At 45.7% G+C, this 24,929-nt stretch overlaps 1 protein-coding gene across 1 annotated transcript in view; it reads right to left on the bottom strand.

Annotated features, from left to right (window-relative positions):
• Nucleotides 1-257: 257 nt before the first annotated feature.
• LOC139049980 (uncharacterized) overlaps nucleotides 258-24,929 on the bottom strand; it is a 67,813-nt gene continuing 43,141 nt past the window's right edge. The window contains exons 7-12 of the mRNA XM_070525928.1: nucleotides 20,011-20,084; nucleotides 17,507-17,645; nucleotides 10,333-10,485; nucleotides 7,893-7,963; nucleotides 5,081-5,216; nucleotides 258-1,609 (exon numbers count right to left, since the gene is read on the bottom strand). Coding sequence (XP_070382029.1) covers nucleotides 904-1,609; nucleotides 5,081-5,216; nucleotides 7,893-7,963; nucleotides 10,333-10,485; nucleotides 17,507-17,645; nucleotides 20,011-20,084 — 1,279 coding nt within the window. The 3' untranslated portion in view covers nucleotides 258-903. The remainder of the gene's footprint in view (nucleotides 1,610-5,080; nucleotides 5,217-7,892; nucleotides 7,964-10,332; nucleotides 10,486-17,506; nucleotides 17,646-20,010; nucleotides 20,085-24,929) is intronic.

Here is a 24,929-nt window from a genome sequence, read left to right as displayed (position 1 = left end):
AGCTGGAAAATAGCGTTCGCAGGAAACATGTATAAAAGTAAGCGTGCAAACATGTATGAAAACTTGCTTGTCATGTCAAACATTTATTGTCATTTTTGCACAGAAACGTTTGTCACATCAGGCTTAAAGGATTTTACAGCTGCTACTAGAGAGCAGTCCGAGTCAAAACAGATAAATTTCGAGTAGATAAAAAGCTATTAAACTTCAGAAGTCCTCCACAATAAAACTAAAACTTTTCCTAGGGGGAGACCATGTCATATAATGAATTTCCAAATGATTTGAGTCAAGTACTGTCTGACTATCGTCATCGGCGTATTTTATGGTATCGAAAAAACATTCTCGGTATGAATACACGCGCTAAATAACAGTCAATGCATTGAACAAACTTTCTCAAGCAGATACTTTTAATACGCCTACGATGTAGCTAAGGATTGTCGTAAAAGCATCTGCAAGTGCTTTCTCTCGAATGCAATTTTGCCTTTGGACGTCGATTAATGGCAGAAATTACTTTTTAGTTGACAAGAATACAGTACCTCCTTTCTCAAATGCTTCCTAAACAGAGATGTTCCATTCTGTTTACGCTGCAATATTATTACGAATACGTTTCACCAAATTTTCTTCGCTGGTACACTGTCAAAAGACCTGCACAAGATGTTTCTCAAACCAAATGGGGGTCACTGATCTTTTGAGGAGATTTCAGCATCTAATTGCACAAAATACTATCTTGCAGCCAATTAGGGTTTGTCTGAAAGTCAGTTTGATAAAGCAACATTAACCAACAAGATCGTTCATGAGACAGTGAGCGCTGGCCAGGACCTGCAGTATCTTTCGACATCGAAGCACCCCAAATACTTCTGGCGACGAGGTCTTGTCGCGCAATTTCGAAAAACCTGAATGCATCGTTCACATCCTGCGTTCCTTCTGGCACAGATGCCTATCGAGTGTTTCTCGGTCTGCAAATCGACATCCGCACTGCGTACACTCATACGGTGTTTCATCCGCGTGCTTTGTTCGGTGGTGACGACGAAGAGCGGAATTTCTCATAAAGAATCGATCACAGATATCGCAAATGAAAGCGCTGTTTCCACATCGCGTGCCTACATGTCTCTTGAGGTCATATTTGTTTTCAAATGATTTAGCACATTTTTGGCATGTATGGCGGTTCGCCTCTGCATGAGTGCGCTCATGTTTACGGAGATCGGACGGCCACTTGTACGTTCTTCCGCATGTTATGCAAAGGTAGGGTTTCTCATCTGTATGCTTGCGCCTATGGCTACTTAGACGACTAGCCTGCCGGAACATTTTTTCACATATTTCGCATTTGTAGCGTCTCTCGTCTGTGTGCGTAGGCTGATGTTTAGCTAGATCACTGGCCCATCGGAACTGTTTGTCACAGGCTTCGCATTTCTGTTTTTTGCCAGTGAGGTTGTGGCAATGTTCGACAGACTTAGACATCTTCACAGACGAATGATCACAGGCTTTGCAAATCTGGGCTGTGTCATTCCTGGGTTCCTTGGCATGCCCGTGTAAGGCGTCCGCTCTGCTCGAAACGTTGCCATAGGCACCACACAAATCTCGCTGTTCCATTCCTCCAGTCCCAGGAGCATTCCTGCAAGGACACGGACAAAGGAGCTCAAAACCGCGTACTTTTGTTACGAAAGGAGAAAAAGAAATCTTAATTGAGGGGTTGACAAACAAAATCTTGCGTTAATGATAAGGCGTCGTTTTGAACTTTAGCGCTAACTTGAAGCATTTAATCTTGGTGCTCAATTGTGGCTCTAGTTTACGTAAATTGAACACTGCTGCCTTTGATAGTCTGTTTGGCAAAACTTGAATATAAGAAGACCCGTACCTGTCTCACATGGCCTATGCATAATGTAGTATGTAAAGCGTGGTTTTGGTATTTATTCCCAGTCGAACGGAGAAGAAATGCCTGGTAAGGGTGGTTAAATAAGGAATTAGCAGATCTAAACACGATGATAATTTTCTCACTGCACTAGAGCCCCATCCTTGTCGGTATAAACCATTGCAATTAGCCATTTGAGGCTCCACCATGAGAAATGGAAATGGCGCAAAGGCAAACTATTCGCTTTAATTCTAACTGTCTGTGGAATTATTTGAAGTCCTTCACATCGAATACAATGAGCAACTTCCGGGCTCAAGATTGCCTGCAATGTTTGTATGAAGTCATTTATTATTTTACTCGCATTCGAAGTGCACACCGTTCCTACCACAGGTATCGTGAGAACGACACACACGAAATCATTTCCCCATACGTAGCAAGCACAGATACATCAAATTCTTCAGTGTTTTCATGTACAAAGGATGAAATATGCTACCGAAGTAGTTAGTATTTAATTTTGTTTTTCTGGGTAAGGTAATGAACACTGCAAGCGTTATGTTAAGGCATTGTTCTTACGACATCTTTCCTACCGGTTAGTGAAGAAAACTACAATGGGCAGAAAAGCAGAAACAGTGCGTATGGTGCATGTATTTGTGCAGCTTATTACTCATTTAAATCTCTACACATGAACATTGGCCGCTATCCTTGCGATAATGGATTTTTACTTGTATACTTTTGTTTATTCTTGTAGCGGTTGTTCACATGACTCATGCAATGTTATGGTTTGGTACGAGTCGTGTGGTGTTACCTTGTACATCGTTTGGAATCAAACCAGCTTGGCCGGCATCAAGACCGGATTACTTATAGAAGATATTAGAACTATCAAACAATCAAATTTCCTTTGATAGAGCCAATTAAATCCCGGCAAATTATTCATTAATTATTCAGGGTTGCAAGGGGGAAACGTATGAAATCACTAAATATTCATTTCAACACTGATGTCAATTTGCTTCAGTGTAGCATAGATAACCTGTACATTTCTTCATTTCTTTTGCTTTAGTGGCACATACTTGGTTTTATTCCTTAAAATAATGAAGATTTCTAGCTATTACTTCTAACTTTTATATGTGATACATTAGTATATGAACAATAGGAACTGTAGGGCGAGTTTACGCGGTAACATTGTAAATCTGCCCTTGAGAAGCAGCGCGCCATCCCGTTGTTTTTCTCTGGGAGCGCCCTTGGCACTGTTTCAGAATTAGGTTTGTGTAGTCGCATTTATTCTGCTACTTGTGTTAAGGCGACTAAGCCAAATATGTGCCAGGATTCAATCCACGTGATGTTACTTTCTAAGCCTTTCTTAACTCTGCTAGAAAATACGGGAGTAGACAAGTCCGCTTGTCGAAACGCAGGCTCCAGCTTTCACCTTTCTCTCGTTTTGCTCATTAACTCTACTGGTTTATGTGGTATCTATGTCGCAATATGTACTTAAGCAAAAGGAGGTAAATAAACCACATAAAATAACTCGATAAAATTAAGCAAATATTTATTTCATAAAGAACAGCAAAATTTTACCTGAAGAAATATATAAATCAACATTTAGGCAGAATTCTTCTGACAAACAACCTCAACTATAATACGACTTAAAGCACTGCTTACTTGCCTGGGGTTGAGCAGCACCAACAAAGGTAAACTATTTACCGTACAAAAAAGTTTTCCAACGATTACGTTACTTCCTAATGCCTAATTTGAGGCCAGCTCCATACGTGTTTTCATTTTGCGATATATTGGCTGGCCCGGACAGTATCTCGTGCGGCACGTTGCAAATGGAGCAAAGTTAGGCGCGACTGCCTCGCTAAGTGGGGGATCGCGAGAGGCAGCGCGTGGGTGACGCGGGGTACGCGATTCACAGTAGCCGCCGCTGTCGTCACTTCAGTGTCGCGATACCATTGTCGTCATGCAGTCGCACCACCCTCGTTGATGTATTGACGTCATTTTTTGTTCGTTATTAGGCCGCAGTTATGCTGTCGCCATCGTGTTGGGATTATACCGTCGTCGTCATGCCAACGTTGTCATTGCGTCGTCGTCACACAGACGCTATCATGCATTCGTTGTCATACGGTATAGTCATCGTGCCACCTTGGCCGTGCGGTCGTCGTCATTGTGGCTTTTTCATGCGGTTGTCTTACCATCGTCGTCATGTCGTCCTTGTTATACAATGATCATGACTTTAGAATGCACCTCTCATTGTCGTCAGGTCATCGCCATTGTACGACTTTACCATTACATCAATATCACTCCTTCAAATATGAATGAAGTTATGAGGTTTTACGGGTCAAAACCACGATCTTATTATGAGGTACGCCGAAGTGGGGGACTCCTGAAATTTTTATCAGCTGGGGTTCTTTAACGTGCACTTCAATCTGACTACACGGGTGTTTATGCATTTCGCCCCCATCGAAATGGGGCCGCCGTGGCCGGGATTCAGTCCGGCAACCTCCTACTATCATTCCTCCTTATTCCGTCATCATTGCGTCAGCGTCATACAGTCATCATGCCTCCACGCTCATAGGTTACCTTGGTAAGAGAAAGCGGCACAATGTTTGAGCATTTGGCATATAGTCGAATAACCGAAAGTCAACGCTGCACTCGGAAATGAACGTCACTTAAGCAATATGGCCTGTTACTGCATTGCTCGATTGCTTTAGACACCCGCCGTGGTTGCTCAGTTGCTATGGTGTTAGGCTGCTGACCACAAGGTAGCGGGATCCAATCCCGGCAACGGCGGCCGGATTTCGATGGGGGCGAAATGCGACAACACCCGTGTACTTAGATTTAGGTCACGTTGAAGAACCCCTGATGATCTAAATTTCCGGAGTCCTCCACTACGGCGTGCCTCATAATCAAAAAGAGGTTTTGTCACGTAGAACTCCATAATTTAATTTAATTTTTTCTTTAGACGGACCGCCTTTCTATTTACTATCTCTCCAAATCAATATGACGTAGTACGTACGCATTTGACAAACTTGCAAGAGCGCTTAGCACGACAAGCATGTTAACACCAAATCCACCATGCGATGTGTTTTGAATAACGGTTGATTTTGTGCGCGTTTCGCAGATCAGAGCTCTCGTCCTTAGCGAAAGTGCCACAGTGGACTCATAGTTGTACCACGGGCAGCATTACGCACCGTCTGTGATTTGCTTTGTGCAAAGAAAGTTTTCCAAACGTGGGCTCACCTAGCGAAGTTTTCCGGAACGGCAGATGCTTCCTCCATTCCAGCGCGGCTTGTACTGGGCTGTGCGTGATTGACGCTGCTGCTCGACGCCATAGGTAGGGCATTGGTGATTCGGCTTTCAGTGACATATGTATGACCTGAGAGAATAACAGGGGTGTTAGCTCGTCACAGTGCAAGGGGGATTGAACGAGCGTGAACATGTCGTGTTGCGAAAAAAAAAAAAACATGGAGATTTAGCTGAGGTTTAGTGATAGGGTAACCTGACTTCAGTGGTTCCATATGTGGTGCTCTTTCTGGAAATATGCCTTCAATACATATGACGATATAGACGTGCGTGGCAGAATTTATGCGATGTTGAGTTTCCCCGAAAATGTGTGCTGTATGTAATACACCAGAATGGACCACGACAGTGTTCCATGCCGGATATGAGAGTAGGCATTTTTAACGCTATAGCACTTCGGGCCTCGTGGAGCAGATAATTCGGTGTCCGCGGCCGGCGCCGACGTTGACCGTCTTGTGAGCAAAAAATCATTCGGAATCAGACATACCGAATCACTCAGGCCTTGCGTGTAACGCAAATGCGTTACTGAACTAAACGAATTTAAGTAACATGCATCAGAAACATTGTAAAGTATGACTTACAGGGGACCAACACATATGATAGCACCAGATTGTAATTTGAATATACAAGAAAACAGTTTCATGCGGGAACTCAAGCACAAAGCAATTTTCCTGCGTTTCTACCACTCTTTTGCCACGGGCAGTGACGTACCCATTTGGTACGTAATAAGCGGGGTTTCTTCCAGAAGGCTCTCTTTCGTGCATAGCATTTGCAGCCGGCGTTTTCCAATAAACAGTACGGTTACATAAACTGCAGTTACCGAGAAGCGCTAGAAGCAGCCAGGGATCTTTGAATGGTATCGCGTTCCACTCTTAAAGGCGAAGTCAAATCGGAGTCAAATCTTGGCTCTACATTAGCAGCAATAAGCATATTTCAGGCTTCACTAAGGTGGGGATGGAAAATATGGAACTAGCTTTTGCAAGAACTAAACTAGCTTTTGCACGAACATAACTTGCCTTAACATTATAGGCCGCGCTTTCGTTATAGTAAAGGTCCTTAGTAGCGGAGAAAACTAAACTTTAGCTCGCGCGATTCTGTCTAAATACATGACAAATTCGCGGTAACCATTGCACTAAATTTCCCGTAGTCTGGTGCAATTAAAAGAATCAGTTCAAATGTAGTGAATGGAGGAAACGAAGTTTTGTTTGGGCTATGAATGTTCATATAAAAATTTTTCAATACGGTACAATTCCTAAACTATCAACAATACGAAGCTTTGAAATCTAATAGGGCAATAAAAGGATAAAAAATTGGAGGACGCTTAAGCTTCGCCTTCAAGAGTGGGACGCGATAGCGTTCCCGTCGACCCGCCAAGGGACAATGCGCCAATGCGGACAATGCGCTACGGCACAGCGATCACTTACGATGCGCCCCGCATCGGACTTAGCGCCCACCTATCACGCGGTGAGCGTCGAGCAACGCAGCGTTCGGCGGGGCAACGAAACGTGCGCCTGAGCGAACGGAACGAACCAAACAACTCGGTGTCTCGGAGGGGAAACGATCTACGCCAGCCAAACGTCGTGATCGGCACGGGCAGAGAGATAGATAGTAATCTAAACCGGGAGCACGGCGAAGCGTCGTCAGGGGAGAGTTCCGCGACGCGCCTGGCAGCGGTCCCAATGCGCGCGCGGCGCGCCTCTGTCGGGGCAGCGCCGTACATTGAGAGGAGGGGGTCTTCTGTGTTTGCCGCAAGATGGCTCTGCGTGTGCGGAAAGCGCAGAAGAAATGCAGTGAAAACTCACTTCGCAACTCGTGTAATTGTGACTTCTGTACGTTACATGTTCATAATTACCGATATACACCGCAGTATAACTTTCCACGGCTCGTTTCGAAGGCAACACCGCATTCACTAGAGGCGCGTTTGCACCGCTTGGAAGCATCGAACTCGTGGCTGAGTGGTAGCGTCTCCGTCTCACACTCCGGAGACCCTGGTTTGATTCCCACCGGGCCAATCTTGGAAGTTGCTTTTTATTTATGAAGCGCCTGCCGTGATTTATCGCTCACGGTCAACGCCGTAAACACCGACGCCGACACCCGACGCCGACACCGACGACACCGGCTTTTCTGCGACACGAGCTCCTTAACGCTATCGCGTTGATATAGTTTTGGATACATCTAATATTACTGCTAAAATGGTCAAAATGATATAATACGCGGCGCTCTGAAATATGATACCATGTTGTGGGCAGGACTTTTGCAAAACGCTCATAAACCGTGAAAATGTTTGTAAGTTAGTAATTCATGAACCAATGTTGGTCGCCTCAGGTGCTTTAGCACATGCAGTTTTACAGAGCTGTGATATCCGTTCCTTCTCTGCGGGGATGGGGGGGGGGTGAGTGGGGGTGGTGGCGCAGAGCAACAAAGTTGTAAACTATGTTCTTGGGAGTTGTGTCGTCGAAGTATGGCTATCGCGCTGCATGACTTTGACACACCAACTTTCCCACTAAGCTATCCTGTGTATTTGAATTGGGGCTAGTCATACAGGAAACCGACGTGGTGACGCTCATAAAGTCTGTCCTCTTGTGCAGTAACTGCAACGCTATCGTGGCCTATGTAACTGTTCTTTCCGTTTGTCCTTGACCTTTCTTGTTTCCGCGTTTTTATCGCGCTAAGTTACTACTTGAATTTCCGTCTAGGCTTGTTAAGGGTCCTCGCAAGTGGTATCTATGGTAGAAGGCCAAGCCGTACATACCCGTGATGTCACTGGCATCGTTGTGGCTGTTCAACGCGTTCCACAGGTCTTCGAAGGAGTCGTCACAAAGCCTAGAATTAGACATATGTATTTGTATCGGACTCTTTGCTTCCAGGTAAGGCGGGAAATATGTGGTGAAGCTTTTGTAAAAGCAGAATTTGGAACAAGCTAACTGCTATTTGTTAATGAACGGGATACATGTAATGTTTAATTTTACCCAAAGGCTCACTTGCTGGCTGGCACAGGGGAACCCTGTGTAATATGTATAGTGGGAAACGCCTCTTTGACTTGCACGAACATACAAGTCAAGTTTAGTTTACTTTAGTGTAGAACTTGAGATTTTGTTCACTTACGGCGTTTCTGATTAGTGCTTTGTAGTTGGGTATAGGTGTTCGGTTTTCAAATTGTCGTGGTGCCGACTCGTGGAGGAGAACGGCAATGATAATTTCCCAATAGGAGCACCGGAATTTTTTAATCTAATTGTTCTATAGTATAGGGTGGGGCTGAAAAGAAGAAGCTGCGTGAACTCATTGCATGCTTTGATTCAAAGCAGCGCTGTAATAAAAAGAGATGCTCCTTCCGCGTCAGATTGGATTTGAAGTCGCCATCCTGGCATAGGATTTTCACGGCAGTTTAAATGAATGACCAATCTTGGATCCGTACAATGAGGAATCTATCTTATAAATAATTAAAATTGCGCACAACATGGCTTGCACAGAGTAATAGAGAACCGACAGTTGCCTCTTACTATAGGGAAGACTCAGTTTGAACACTTGAGAAGAAAAGGACGCAGTCAGTTGAAGTGAAGCATATGTGACAAAATGTGTTTTCGCCAGTTTGCTTCGCGAGTGACCCATGGAGCTGCCTTTCCGAAAAATTAAGTTGAGTTACAGGGTATGAACAAGGCGCAATTGCAGAGATAAGCCTCTGAAGGAAAACGTAAACGAAAAGACGTGCATCTACAGTTGTAAACCGCAAATCATTCTAATGATAATATAATATTTGGGGTTTTACGCGCCAAAACCACTTTCTGATTATGAGGCACGCCGTAGTGGAGGACTCCGGAAATTTTGACCACCTGGGGTTCTTTAACGTGCACCTAAATCTAAGTACACGGGTGTTTTCGCATTTCGCCCCCATCGAAATGCGGCCGCCGTCGCCGGGATTCGAACCCGCGACCTCGTGCTCAGCAGCCCAACACTACGCAAATCATTCTAACAGGCGACTTCTTTACCGTGGCAGCGAAAAAGAAAGTTGTCGAAGGTTTACTCTTTAAAACCTGCTTTAGAACATAAATATACTTATAACTTTTGCTTCAGCTAACGAAGCAAGGCATCACCAAAGTGACAGCCGCACGATGATGAGCGGCACGTGGGAACGGTTCGGGAGTGTTTTTAGGTTAGGTGCTGGACAAACTCTCATATAGCGGGCGCATTGGTCGCATTTACAGTCAGGCTTCACGAGATGGCATTTCTGGAATCGCCCGACGTTTATGCGCAGACGCGAGTAAAAGCGGGTGCGAGAGGGAAAATATGGGGGCTTTTGCTCCTTGAATATCTGACTTAGCTAGGTACTACGGAGGAGTAACTTCTTTGTGCGTTTTGTTTGGCTTTGTCGCTGCAGTGCCGGCATTGCGGAACGAGGTCGCGTGCTGTCCATGCCCGTGCACTAGCGTGTTTATGCTCCGACACTAGCTACCAGCGTGGCAAATCAGGTGAAGCAGTGGGCACTGACGGGCAACGTGGTGATCGCTGTTTCTAGAAGTACATAGGACGTAGGGAATCGCCGAATCTAAAGATACGTCGGACGCATCTGGTTTGCTTTGGTGTCGCTGGCTCCGTGGCTCCCGCCTATCGATATTTGGCACCTAGTTTTCTGAACGGCCCATATTTAGCTCGAAGAGGACTCTTAAAAAAGATTGCCTTTGAAAGGTCGCCGCGTGCAGCAATCGAAAAGCCTGACACGAAGGAAATGATGCTTCACCACCTGGGTTTTTATAACAGGCACGTATACCAGTGTGTGTTATTGCATTTCACCATCAGCGACGATAGGCCGTTGTTCCAGGAACATTAGGGGTGTCCTCGAATTCGGCGGGGCAATGCCGTAGCCACTGCGCCCCCGGAACAGGTGTGCGATGTGGTGACCAAATACGAACGACAAACCTGTTCTTTCATAATAGCATTTGCTTCTCGCAGTGACATAACTTTGGGCCTTAACGATAAAAAGCCGCAGCTACGCTTCCTGTGACGATATTTTGGCATCACCCGCGCATCGACGCGCAAAAAAATCTAAGAATGTCTCCCACGTACGCAGGTTGAAGTTGTCTGTAAAAGGCCTGCTTTGAAGTAAGAACAAATCTATAGCTATCAACGCCTGCGTTCCGGGTCATACCTACGGGGAACAATATTCACCAAGAATTTTTACAAGCGGCAAGACTCACGCAGTGCTACAGTCGGAAGTCCATGAAGCGCCCTCGAAGAATTCCTGGCTTGTGCTCGGCGTTGCTTCGTCGCCGAAGGTAAACGCAGGAGGCTTGTGTCCACTCTGACTTCCTTCAACTATGGCTGCTTCGGCGCCTCCGGAGCACCAGCGTCTGTTTCGTGACAGAAGCACGCGGAATCGCAGTGCATGCGCAGTCAGTGCCGATGAGTAAAGGGAACAAACGAAACGATTGGTTCTTTGGAAATTAGAAGGCAGCCATAGAGCTCATGTGAAAAAAAAATATGATAGAGTAGCGCCACTCTCTCGACGCTAAAGTGCTCATCATTTAATGGTAGAAGAGGCGTTCCAATAACACGCGCTGTCTTGCCACCAAACAATCAAAACCGTGTAACCCCCCTCCCAGTTAAAAACCGGAAAGACATGAAATGTCTTTTTTGAGGGGAAGCCTTTCATGGGTCATGCGTCGAAAATTTGACCGTCCTGCGTTATGGCATCAAAATTCAAGCACATGCGCCAGCATTTCTTTACCAATAGAAAAGAAAAGAGTTAGATCATCTTTGTGCGCGTTGAACGGACACCCTTCTAAATAAGCAGTGTGGCCACAAAAGTGTGTGCGTGCGTGCGTGCGTGCGTGCGGAGGGTCAGTACGTCTGCGTGAACTAGAACGCATCTGTCGTTGAAACTTAGCGCTGTCTGTTTGCCGAATTTGTCTTTCCGTGTCCCTCTCATTCTGTGCTAAAAGAATATATAAAAGCCCGTGTAGCTACCTTCGTCGAATAAAGCGCTAAAAACCATTCAGGGAACATGCGTATGTCCCCGAAAGGTATTCATAGACTTGCCATGGCCGTTCTAGCGTGCCTTTAACCACGCAGACGCAGTGGCGATGCCTAGGTGACCGAAAAAGAGGACCAGAGAAAAACGAGTTAACAGAAAGCAAGTAATTGAAAAAAAGAACGCATGCGAATGACAGTGTTCAAGTAATTTAAGGAATTTCTTGCGAGCGCACAGGCTTTCGCTTTCAACCTCGTTACCGTATGTTAAAGAAACTGTAATCTTTTACTTTTTTCTCTTAGTGAATTGCTACGGCTTCACGGGGTAAATTGATGCACGTGAAACAATTCGGCAATATATATAACGTAAATAATTTCATTTCCAGAATTCTCATTTTAGTCGTCCGTCTCATTTGATCTGCAGCAGCTGGGATTCGGGGTCCTTGCTATGCAGTCATAACTGTCAACGACGGTGCGGTTCAGGGCTCATTCATTAGTCGGGTACTGTGTTTGCTAATGCGGCGACTGCGCGGCGACAGCATCGATGTTGGTGGTTCATTGAATCGGTTGTTTCGCAATGTCGAATCATAAAAAAAAATATGGGGTTTTTCGTGCCGAAAGCACTTTCCGGTTATGAGGCACGCCGTAGTGGAGGACTCCCGAAATTTCGACCACCTGGGGTTCTTTAACGTGCACCTAAATCTAAGCACCTGGGTGTTTTCGCATTTCGCCCCCATCGAAAGGCGGCCGCCGTGGCTGGGATTCGATACCGCGACCTCGTGCTCAGCAGCCCAACAACATAGCCACTGAGCAACCATGGCGAGTCAGTGTCGAATCATGGCTGTATTGCACTGTCCCGCTTTTTTGTGGCGACGTCGGGTATCCTTTAAGCAGCATGTTTTTTTTTTCTTCGGAGCTTCGTCAAAAGGGCAGCATGTCGTTCCTTCGTAGTGGAGACTGATGTTTCGTTGGCGGGGGAGCACCTTCGGCACTTCAACGAAGAGCAACCGGAGCTCCATAGGTTGCTGTGTTTGGTTTACTGATAATGCACCCAAATATCCGTCACCTATTGCACAGTGTACTCTGGGCGCTGCAGTCAGATGCAGTGCCGTGGCGATGGCGATCGGCACAGTCGTGGGCGTCTCCATACAATTGCCGCCTAACAGTCTGCAATTTCACCCGGACGTTCATCTTGCTGTGAATGCAAACAGTTAATCACAAAACATTGTATCATTCCACGGTAAGGGAATAAGCAACAGACATGTCCGGCTTCTCAGTGCCAGCAGAGCGAGCAGTAGTGAGGTGCGGGCGCGAAGGAGGACGCAGACGGTTGAAGACAGTGACGTAGACGATCATTCCAGGCTTCAGATGCGGCAATTGAGGGACTGCGAATGGCTGCTGGTTCTCCTCTCAGAGGACGTCAGCAAGTAAGGCTTCTTGAGGCTGCGTCAAAGAGAGCATCTTAAGTATTTCTTCGCGTGAAACTGTTGTGGTTTTTTGGAGTTCGTTCGTTAGTAGCCTATAGTTTAGTTTTTGACCTCGGCGAGAACACCAGGCGACGATGTTGCTGAGTGCGCCTTTCCAACGCCTTTTCAATGCCCCTGGCTCCTGTTGGGAATCATTTTGTAATGGTCTTGGCAGGTTTACGTATGAATACAGTGTAAACCACTTGCTTGAACCGCAGATGAGTAAGAACGCTTTCCTCTCGGACATGTGCGGGTCGAAGCGGCTGGATTTCTGCCCTGAAGATCACGGTGTTCTCATTAAACTTCGGCCCGCTCCTTGCCCATGACGCGAATGAATGTTTCCAGAAATCCACTTCTGCTGAAACTGCTGCTTGTCACAGATTCCATTGTTAAATATAGTGGTTCTTCCGCAAGTTTCCGGCCAGCTTTCCAGATCTCCCAACGCACGGCTGCGTGTATTTGTTTTACTTGTTGCCGTAGCCAGATAGATGTACTACCTATTTCGTCTGCTTGTTCCCCCTCGGTGGCTTCTTTGACTTTTGCAGCACACCTCGCTGCGAGTGACATGGCAGTCGTAGCCTGTGGAGAGCTCTCTCATCCACGACGACGTTCACGTCATTTTCACTGATGGTAGGGTTTATTCGGTCACCGTGAATCACCTCTTCGAGATGTCATGTTGTAGTGACGGTGGTCGACGCAGTAAGGAGAGTCGTGAGTCACAAAACACTCTTCATTGCGCGAACCGGCACCCACAAAACAAGTTACATTCGGGCACAAAGATGGTGCCAGGCACATGAGCCAATCGTCGAACAAATGACTTGCGATTAGGTAGCGCCGGCTATTGACACATGGTGCGTAGAAGATTCCAGCGGAATAGTTAGTGCTCGTGTGCCTTCCAGAATGCATAAATGTATTCACGTTGCGCGTGAAATTTGATAACGAAAGTTTGGACAACAGTAAAGAAAGAAAAGATAGAATCGATGATAGTTATAGGGAATGGTCTGATGCATGCAGCTGCGTCATGCAGTGAGCAGTAACTTCAGATTTGGTAGTCGGTGAAACACGCTCACAGCAAGCCGGCATACAACTGCGCATGTTAGTATTATAACTAAACCTGTATCTCACTCGCAGGGATCCGTTTGTCACAAACAGGCTAAAGCATTCTACAGCTGTAAATAGAGTGGAGTGCAAGTCAAAAGAGACGACTTCCGAGTGAATGAGAAACTGCGCCTTTAAAACTGACAGAGGTTCTTCCTCAATAAAACACCTAAAATATTCGTATTCGTAAAATATTCGATAGTCTAATAGAGTCTCACTGTTATGAGCAGCATGATGAAGGAATAAAATCTTCGGTATGAATACAAGAGCCAAATAAAACCAAAACATAACGTTCATTGGACAACTTGCAAAGAAAATGAATTTCCTCATGTTTATGTGCCTATATATTGCAGTAAAAGCTATCTCTAGAAGGCAGCAAGGCCTAAGAACCTCAAATATTGGCAGACCTTTTTATTTGACAAGAAAACAGTGCCTACCTTTTAAATTGTTCCTAATAAGAGGTATTCCCTTCTATTCACTCTATAGAATCGTGAACAGGTTGGTTAGGTAAAGCTTAACTAGTATATTGTCAGACCACTTGCCAAGCTAAACGAGGTGTCGAGGAACTTGTGCGAACATTTCAACCTTCTAGAGACACAAACTTGCAGAGCATTAGGGTTTGTCTAGAAATGAGTTAGCTAATGTTAGGTTGGCGAACAACATAGTTCTGCGAACAGTGAGCTATACCCGGGACCTGCAGTATACTTCGACAATCAAGCATTCCAAATTCTGTCGGAGACGTTTTTTCTCATAATTTGGAAAAATCAAGCGGCATCCTTTGCGTTTTGCAGGTCACGCAGCAGTTTTAAATGTGACAAGAAGCCTGTCTATTCCCACGATGGGTTCGGTTAGTTGATCACCCCTGCGGGAGAATGTCATCGGTGAATATTTCCTGAATTGCTTCATGGTCATGTTCATGTGCAAAACTCATTGGCTATTTCCTTGGATTGCGCGCTAGTCACACTGTTACGACTGCCCACCCGTATGCATCACGACATGTGCGATGAGTTCAAATGCATCTCTAAACGAATGTCCACATAATAGGCACCTAATATTCTGGCCGAGATGTGCGTCGAGGTTTTCATTATTAGCGAACAGAAATCCGCACTGCTTGCTCTCCTACGGAATTTCGCTGTCGTGAATTATTCGGCGGTGTCTTCTGAGAGTTGAGTTGTGCCTAAAGGAGAGACTACATATGTCGCAAACAAAAGGCCTGTCGTTAGTGTGTGATTTGAGATGAAAGTCAAGTTCCGTTGTGCTTTTGAATGGTTTAGTACATATTTGGCAGACATGGGGTTTCACGCCGGTGTGAATTCGTTGATGCCTACGGCAATTCGACTTGTCCGCGAACGATTTCTGACGTATTTCACATTTGTATGGTTTCTCGCGGGTATGCGTGCGGTAATGTCCAGGTAGACTATGAGCCCCTCTTATAAATTTGCCACACGTTTCACATTCGAGGTTCAACTTTTTCACAGACGATTGATCACACGCTCTGACACCGCGGTACTCTTGCTCTTCCGTTCCTCCGGTTGCAGTAGCATTCCTGCATGCACACGAACAAAGCAGCTCAATATGGCCGACTCATTTTTATGAGACAACAAAAGCACCTTTTACTGATTTAGACGTTGGCAAACTTAATCGGGTATTAATGGTAAGGCGGCTCGCTCAATTCAAGCGCTAAGTTCCTTCATCGATATTTTGCCCTCGATTTCGACTCTACAGTTGCAGAAATTGAACGCTGGTGCTTTTGGTGGTCTGTGATGCCTGAACTTGACAATTAGAACCAATCTTCGCTCGTGGTGCAAGCAACACAGAAGCCTTCCTTTATTTATTACATCATGTATCGCCTACATGAAACAGGTGCAGGCGAGTAGAAATGTCTGTCAGTGGCGGTTAGTCAGAAGGCTAACCGTCCTAACTATTAAAAATACGTCTCCGTCTTCAACACGCTCGCAATGAGTACACAGGCAAAAGACCTGAAATGTGCCCTCGGAAGTGATACATTCATAATTGAAGAAGACTTCTGCCTCATCTAAAATACATTTCCGTTTCATGGCGCAGCTCTTAATGATCCGCAGCTGCGGCGAGCGTCGGTGGCATAACCGAGTGAACGAGCACAACAGCGAAATATGAAAGACGCGAGCCGGGAACGATGGGAAGGTGTAGACCAACGACATCTGCCCCTTCAGTGGCGCACGCGCGGGAAACCGGTTTCATCTGGTCTCAACCAGAACGCTCCTTTCGTACTATTGTCAATTGGCGTCTTCTCTCGCAAGTGCTTGTTTGGTCTGCTTTGTTTGGTTGTCTTGGCTTGCGATTGATTTGCAATCTGATTGTGTGCGTGACGCGAATTGTGCAGTATGTTATGGAAGCCAAGCAGAACCAGTGATTGCACTGGGTCATTCAACCAGTCATTTATGTCTCAAAATCTTTCTCTCAGCATATATCGAAATAAGAACACGTAGAAAGCTGCACTCTAACATTGCATTATGGGCTATCGAATTCGTCGGAGAATTTTTTTAGGACCCTTTGCATGCTAAGACGAGTAAAAAAGTTGGGCAGCATGCTCCACTCTTCTAACACTTGAAATCAAAAGCCTGTTACACGCATGCTAATGACTAATGTTGCACGATCGGACGGGTCAGACTTTTTGCAAGACCTTATGAGCCGCAGTATGATGTAAAGGTTTGGCACTGTAGATCGACCTTCTCAAAGTCATGCGAGAACGTAATGCAATGCCTGAAGATCCTGTCGTTCTTGTTTTCATCGGCTCTCTTTCTTTCCGCCGTTCGTGCGTTCTTTGTTTCATTATTTCCTGATACGACATATTTTCTTCGGTTTATGGATGAAAAGCAAACAGGCGATAGAGCCGAGATGTGCGCGCCGACTTTGAATGTCTTAGCTCCTTCCAATTGCACTTTTTAAATTGGTTGCTATTGTTGCGGTAATACGCTATTTACTTGTATACTTGTAGTTATTGTTGCGGTTGTTCACGAGACTCATGTAATGCTATGGTTTGGTTCGAGTCGTGGTGTTACCTTACACGTCGTTTCCAATCATTCCAGCTTGGCCGGCATCCAGACCGGATTATTTAATAAGTAAATTAGAACCATCAAACAAATTTCATTTGCTTGAACTAGTTTAATTCCAGCAAATGTATCCATCATAATTTGTGTTTAGGCATGCAAGTGGAAAAATTAATAAATCACTAAATTTAAAAACATTGGAAGCATACAATCTACAAAGTTAACTACTGGAAAAAAGCATATCGCAGTTCGATTAGCTGCATCTCATGGGGAATCCCAAGTGGACAACTTTCTTTGTATCTATTCGCAGATTGCTTGAAATCGTAACGTGTGCGAGCATTGGCGATGATCTTCTCATAAAATAGAAAATTTCAGAGTTCTGTGTAATAGATAAATTTTGTCCATTTTACATGCATTATTTGGTGCAGCATAGAAACGTAGCATAGTTCTCGTTGCAGAGATATAAAGATGAAATTTTGTTTCTTGAACATCTCTATGTTTTCTTAAGTATATGACAACTTGAATATGTAATTCCTTGAGTTATGATACAATCAAAATTTTTTATATGCCACAAGCTTCAATACTCGTACACTGTCTCGTCAAGCACATTCATTTCTCCCTTTCAATGTACTTAGGCAATAGATCCTGAGCTAAAGCTGCTTGTTTTCGCCGACACCAAATTGTCTGAGCGGAGGCTGATATTTGGCAGTTAGGTCATCAGAACTTCCACCCATCGTACGTGTGCGTCAGTGCAAGCTTAATTCTTGGAGGAATTCAGGTATAAAAGAATTCCTACAAAAATTGCTCACCTAGCGTCGTTTCCCGAACAGTCCGATGCTTTCTCTGTGCCTATCCGGCTCGTACTGGCCACTGCGTAATCGCCGCTGCTGCTGCTGTAGACTGGAAGTGCAAAACCTGTGCTTTTGGTTTCTGTCATGTCTGTATGCCCTGAAACCAGAGGTGCTGATTGAGAAGCAATAAGAATGGGAAGCAACAAGTTTTTTTAGATCCTTGAAGCTACCCTGGTGCTAGTATTGGCTGCTCATTCTCACAATGTGGCTCAATAAATGCGAAAACTTTTCGGAAGATCATTTGCTCTGGCTAAGGTAGTGCTGAATTAAACTGCAAGTTTTACCTTCGAAATTCGTAACGCATACACCAGCTTAAGACAGATTAGTTAACCCCAAAAGGCGGTGAAACGTTCATTGACGAGAAACTTGTCAGCCGCCTAGAAATGTAAAATTCGTACTTCAAAGGCATGATGAAAAACAAAAGAATGTTTCATCTACAGCAAAGCCCTCATTCCAAGAAACCCCAAAAGGTTGTCCTTGTACATTCGTTCTGTTGTCTCAGTTTCGGATGCCTACGGTCACGTCAAGGATGGATCCGCGATCGCGTTCATACTTGTAAAGCCCCTTTTTCTAGAAACAAAAAAAACATCATGGAATTACAACGCACTGTGAGAATAAAGGTGATGCGAAGGATTTTCTATTGGTATGGAGCATTTTTGGGGTTCCGCGATGCCTTACGAAATGGACCAGCATGTTCGAATAAATCGAGTGGTTGAGTGCGTGATGATGGCAGTACCATTACTGCGTCGAAAACAATGGTATGACGACAACAGCAAGACTACCTGAGCCGTCTAACACGAATTTATACCTGCCAATGATTGGGTTCAGCAGAGGTGCTGAACAGGTATCATTGAGGGATACCGGTATGACGACGTAATCTGCGTTAGGAATTAGCCTTATACAACAGTATAAAGTGCTTTTTATGTATGTATCATTCCATTAATCTTGAAACGATGACGCAACTTGTATAAGAAAAATTTATTTTGCGAATCTGTTCAACCTTGCCTGATGATAAAGTCGTTACAAGGTTGCACAGGTATTGCGAAGCACACACCATACGTTTCACAGATATGGGTGCCTCTAGAACGATAGAAGCACGCCTGCGATCACGGTCTAAATTCTTTTACATCGTGGACAATTGGGGAACCGGGCTTGGAGAACAGCCCCAGACAAGTAACTGCCTACCACAATTCTTTGATTTAAGTAAGGCGATATCACACTAATGGAAAACTTTTGCTTTTGTTGGAGTTCCACAACTCAGGATTACAACGGCGCCAAAAAGACGAACACAAAAGAACCTGCCAGTTATGACAAGTTCTGCTGACCTTAAATGAAACGCGAATGGCGGAGCGTGTGGTGTATGGTAAGGGCATAGTGTGGCAGTTCAGTGATCACGATTGAAAGGAGCAGGCATACTGTGTGATAGCAGTGCGGGAGGACACTCGCCCTATAGTGAGTGATTGTCGTTTATTATCTGGTTGTCATATCCGATAGTGAGAAATGAAAAAAAGAGAAAGCAAGAGTTAGAATACTAAAGTATCGACCGCGTATTAGCGCACACTGCAGTGATACTGTATGCGCAATAGCGGCGTCAGATGAAACACGAACAGCGCTTCGTGTGCTATTGTTTGCACTGTCATTATCGCGGCGTCGTCTTTTCTCGCCTCCGAATAAAGACAACCGGAAGAGGAAGCAAAGCGTCACAGTAGAGTGTGAACGTCATCGTTTATTTTGGTGAAAACCGAATGTACGCGCCTGTAAATTATGATGACTGCATAGCGGGTACTTTACTTTGACTTATGCCCTCTGTTGTTCGCGTTTCATTTGACGTCCTTAGTACATACCCTGTCTTACGTCGTCTTCGTCCACGTCTGCTGTTCTTCGTTCCATCCAATGATTACGATTATTTTGCAGGATCCTATTTTCGTGCAGTCTATAGTAAGAAGTGGACGCGCAGCCTAGTTCGATTCATCGTGCAGTCACCCGCTTCAATATACAGCCCTAAGAAGAAGCACTGCTACTAATCCAAGGTTTTAGGAGCCTGAGCGCAGATTTCATTTTTCACGACGAGGGTGCGGTATCTTGTACAGTAAACCAAGAGCACCTACTTCGCAGTTAGGACAAAGACATCTCAAATGGCAAGAGGTGTCTTTTGGTGCATATTGCATTGTGCTTTTCTCGGCAACCATCTACCTTACATATACACACATTGCTTTCATATGTCTGAAATGTGCATCAGGAGTTGCTGAAAGATAATCTACGAACCATCCTAGTGATTAGAAGAATTTTGTGACTATGAAACCATGCAGAATCTTCAGCTCAGATTGCGCAGAACCATGTATCTCCGAGCCAGCGGTGATGCTGTTTGAATGGGTCATGTGCGCTAGCAGACGTAACATTGGTCAATCACCTTTAAGGGGAGAAGTGGTATAACAGCAGGTAAAAAACCTTCTCAGACGTACCGAAGACGGTGGACGTGCTTTCAGCCAGTTGGAACTGCGTGTTTCCTTGGTGAACTATGGTGCTCTCGGAAATTCTAGAACACAAGACAGATGGTCACATGAACTGTAGGCATGATGTGGGTAACCGGGGTCGAAAAACGATTGCAGCTGAAGCCAACGTTTCGGCAAGGGCATGCGACTTATGAAGTACACAGATATATGTAGACACTCCAATGTAGACATTCTAACATCTCGTGCACAAATATGTCTATCTGAGGCGATATACCGCAAGCTACGAGATCGAAGTGAAAAAGGTATTTTGCCAAGAACAATGGCGAAGTTACTACAGGTATAGCAAGGTAGTAGACCATGAAACAAAGTAGGGCTCGTGGCATTGTAGACAGTGTAATGTCCAATTATAACTCGCTTACTAACCAAACACTTATTGTGGCATATGTGCCAAGACACGCATAATAACCTAGCGACTGCAAATACTTGTAGTCACTACAATGAATTTACGAGGAAAACCACTAAACTACAGGTGCTTGTCCGAAACCGAAGGTTCCCTGATGTCGCTCCCTCTTCCACTTGATTTCCAAAGCACAGATCAGGCCACCTACAGTACTCGGTCATCGGCAAGCCAGTGCCCACCAAGCAGTTCTCTGCTCGCCATCTCTAGTCACCCCCCCGTTCCGGAGTCCACGGGACTTCCAAGAGTATACCTCGGCCTCACATGTATCGTGAGACCTAAGACAGAACGGTGTTGGCGATGATGCGAGCAGGCCTCAAGAGTTTCTGTGGTGAAGTTTGTGATAATAATGCCTAGTGGAAAATCTGGCGCCACCGTCTATGCCAGTTCACTAACGCGCGTTGTGCCGCCGTTAAAATGCCGGGATTTGGGTGTCCGACGCGTCGTCTCGAACGTGGCATGGCCTAAAACGTGGTCATTGCTTCATAGATAAAGATTTCTTCAAATGAAATATTTGTAAAATGTTTTTATTAACCACCATTTGGTCTTTCAATAAACTTTACCCATCTTCAGTACATAAGCATGCGCTGATGAACCGTTCCAATGCTAACGCAAATCTTGTCCGTTCTCCAACTTCACCAGCCCGGCAACACTCGATGCGTTTCATATAATTGTACATCCCAGCACAAGTCACTTTTTCTTCAATAACATTTCGTTTGTGTAATTAAGATGCTGCTCTATATGTGCTTTACTGCTCTTTTGTTGCTGATTTCGTAAATAAAGAAGCCCATAGTAAAGACGAAACGGTGCTTGCCTGACCCTCATTGGAGGGCTCCTGGGTCTGCGAGAACGATGCTCATCTGTAGTCACCACATGCGGCATTGCCATGCATCCAACGAAACGGCGCAGTGCCAGTTTTTGTCTAATATAGTCAGAACCTCTATGGCTCCTGTATCCACACGCAACAAAGAGAACGCTCTTTGTTAAGCGCCTACAGCAATTTTTGTTCGAGGTAAAAAAGTTGATTTACAGAAGTTGCGATTACGGGATGACTCGCCTACGCAGGCGCATTAAAATATAGACATATTCCGTGGATGCGTGCGCCAAGGTGTACACTATTATTTACGGTGGCCGGAGCTTCAACTTGTGGCATCTTGGCATGCAGCAAGCTGTTCAGATTGTAACAGTGGTCGTGCGGTATGGCACTGTCTTCGGGATCGGCCCACGTATGTTGAGTGCTCAATGCCTGCGTCATTGATCTCTCGCCAGAAACTGTCGAGGCACTTCTTAATGTGTTCCGCCTATCATCACAAACTCGTGCGGAAAACAGCGGCGCTGGCCATTTAGCGATTGTTCAGGGTGAAGACATGCACACCCATGTGGGAAACAGCGTAGCGTCATATGTCAACGCCTCCCGACGGAGCTGACAAGACCTGTTGTGCCGCTCTACGGTATCCTATTTTTTCTCAGACGCCAAGCTTGACGTGCTACGAAAGGTCCACCTCGTGAAGATAACGTAGGAAATTGCTACCGTCACCGCACCATGTGAGAGCACATGATGCGGTAAAGGGTAGTGGCGAAAGTAAGCATTGCAAAGCTTGCATTTTCTTTATAAAATATTGCCACTTTGTAGTGACCCTGCACACAGAGTAAGTATGAAAACTTGCAGCTACAAATATAGCTCTTTATTGGGCGAAGTTTCGCCCATCAAAACATGTAGCTCTCATGCACAATCACAGCAGTCAGCAAAGTGGGCGATTGACGAAAACTGGATCTGCGGGGCAAATGCATTGGCATTTATGCAGGGGATCCCAGCTAAATTTAACCAGCGTATAAAAATACGCCACTGCATTTTAATGTGACAAGACCAAATGCATAATTCTGACAGTTGAATAGAGTAAGTCACTATTTTTTATTCTGCCTAATTGCATGGGGGGCGGGATAAACCTTTACTATAGAACCAGCACTTTATGATTACAGAGCCTACGCCTTCCATGAAGAGACGTTGACAGCTTGCCTCACCGCCACCTCACGGGCATGCTGGGTCGCCCAAGTTTGGTCGTCGAGGGCGGAGCTCTGCAGGCCTTCATGCAACCTCGACGAGAGGGTCGTCGTGTTAATGTGTGTGTTGTGCTGGGCACTCCCACAGCATATGCGGAAGCGTAGCCAGGTGAGTGCCACAGCACCGGCACTTGGGGATAGTGTAAACGTCTCAGAAAATAAGGTGGAGGCCGACGGGTGAAGGTTACATGTTTCTTTGTAGGAGACGTAGGGCAGTAGGCTGCACCCGGCTGAACTTGGGCTGAAGTGGGGGGAAAGTTCGGTGACGGAAGTAAAATGCCTTAACGAGACCGTTATCAGTGGTTTGATTGTCCGTGGCGTCCAACTCGTCTCCAGCGACTCCGGCACGGTTGACTAGGCCTCTCGCAATGGAGTGGTTAACCTCGTTGAGATTGGGAAGGTGCAGGTGGACAGGGCCCGCATGTGCCGGGATCCATGTCAGGGAAATTATGCGATCTTTAAAGTGTGGTGCCTGGCAAAAGATGCTAAGAACTTGAGGAGAAATATAGCCTTTGCTGAAGTTGGTAATGGCCAAGTGAGATTCAAACATGACGGTCTGATAGGTGGGATCCAGAGTGGCCAGGACAAGGGCCACTTCTTCAACCGTCTCGGCAGGGGGCGTCCCATGGGAATCGCGTCCCATGGGAACATTGGGCTGCATGAACAAATGTGACTCCAGGTACGTGAGCAAGGGCTTTTATATTAGGCCCGGTCCTTGCTTGGCGCCGGACCCTTTTATATTCAGCATGCATGTTACTAAGAATATGGTCTGTGTAGATCCAGCTACGGATGTCAGACGAGATGGATTATTTGGGGCCCTGTTGCTGGCGATAAGTGAAGCTAAGTGTAGATAGAATAAAGCGTCCCGTTTCAGTAAGGGTGAGCCGCTCAAGCTGAGAGCGCTGTTCGGCTTCAATGAGTTGGGCAAGAGTGTTGTGCACTGCCATTTGGTTGAAGATTCAAGTGCTGGTGTAGTGCGGGAAGCCAAGTGCTTGCATGTAGACCCCTCGTATTAGTGTGTCGAGCTTGCTTTGCTGAGCCCGGTACCAGTTAAGGTACGCAGCAATGCAGGAAATGTGAGATAGGAAAAGGGACTGCATGAGGTGGAGAAGGCTGTCTTGTCTGAGTCCCCTAAGTCGGTTCGAGTTCCGATTAGTAAGGCGTAGCGTGTTTTAAGATTGGGTGCAGATCTTGTTGAGAGCCAAGGCGTTGGAGCAGTTGGTCGAGGTGGTGAGACCCAGGCACCGGATACTAAGGACGTGTGGGATAGTACGGCCATCATGAAGGCGTAGGGTGATTGTGTCATAGGGTAAGTGATCACACTGGTGTTTGGGAGGGTGTACCCACTGAATGGACTTGTAGAGAAGAAGCTCCAATTTAGCCGGCGAACAGCACAGTCCGGTTTCTTGGAAATAGGCTTCAACCGTGTCAATCGCTGTTCGAAGGGCTTGCGCCGTTTGACCATCACTGCCTCGGTACGCCAAAATGGTGATGTCCTCAGCGTAGATAGTATGGTTGATATTGTCGACTCGTTGTAGTTGCTTGGCAAGGCCAATCATGTCTAAGTTAAAGAGCATGGGAGAGATAACCTTGCGGGGTGCCGTTGCTGCCAAGGGGATCCTGGCTTGGTATGGTATGGTTCGATGGCAGAGGAAGTGACGCATGTAACTGTAGGCTCGTTCTTCCAGGTGGAGGTGGGAGATCTGGTCAAGGATAGCAGCATGGGAAATGCTGTCAAAGGCTAGAGTGAGGTCTAGCCTGAGGATGGCTTTCATGTTACAGTGGCGGAATGACTGCGGGTTATGGAGAGCATGGGTGTGGTATCACCAAGGCGTCGACGATGGTGATTTGCTGCTGGACAGTTTTCAGATTACCTAGTCGACTCGCCTACGGAAGACGACGGTATTAAAAGCAGTCTGTTTTGGAGAGTCAGGACAGCGGGTCCTGATTTGAACTGAGAGGTTTAACTTGCTTTTGCACTGGCGAAATCGAGCCAAGCACACTGACGTGAATTTTACCATTTATTTCTTGCTCTCTCACTGGACAGAAAGAAACGAAGGGCCAACTGAGATCAAAGTAGGGTCGTCGGGGCTGGTCAGGATGATGCCACTTGGTCACACAAGCACTTTAACTTGCCGTATTATCGGTATAAGATGTGCATGCGCACACCGCCATGCGTATCCTGTGTCAAAGTTACGTATCGTGCGAAGTGCAATCTGCCTCTTAACGACAAGTACGGCCGGCTAAATACCTGCGGCTCGGCAACTGAATAATAAAGTGCTATCGAATAGTTTTATTTTTGTGGTCTTTTCAACATTTTGCTAGAAGTAAAAATATTTAAGATATTGCCACCTGCAGTAGCAGGGACAGTACAAAAGAATAGAGAGAAGGACACGAAGGAAGACGTGCG

This window comes from Dermacentor albipictus, chromosome 9, assembly GCF_038994185.2.
Source record: "Dermacentor albipictus isolate Rhodes 1998 colony chromosome 9, USDA_Dalb.pri_finalv2, whole genome shotgun sequence".
NCBI classification, from domain to species: Eukaryota; Metazoa; Arthropoda; class Arachnida; order Ixodida; family Ixodidae; genus Dermacentor; species Dermacentor albipictus.
Note: the sequence above shows the minus strand (reverse complement) of the source record. Positions and strands in the feature narration are given on the sequence as shown.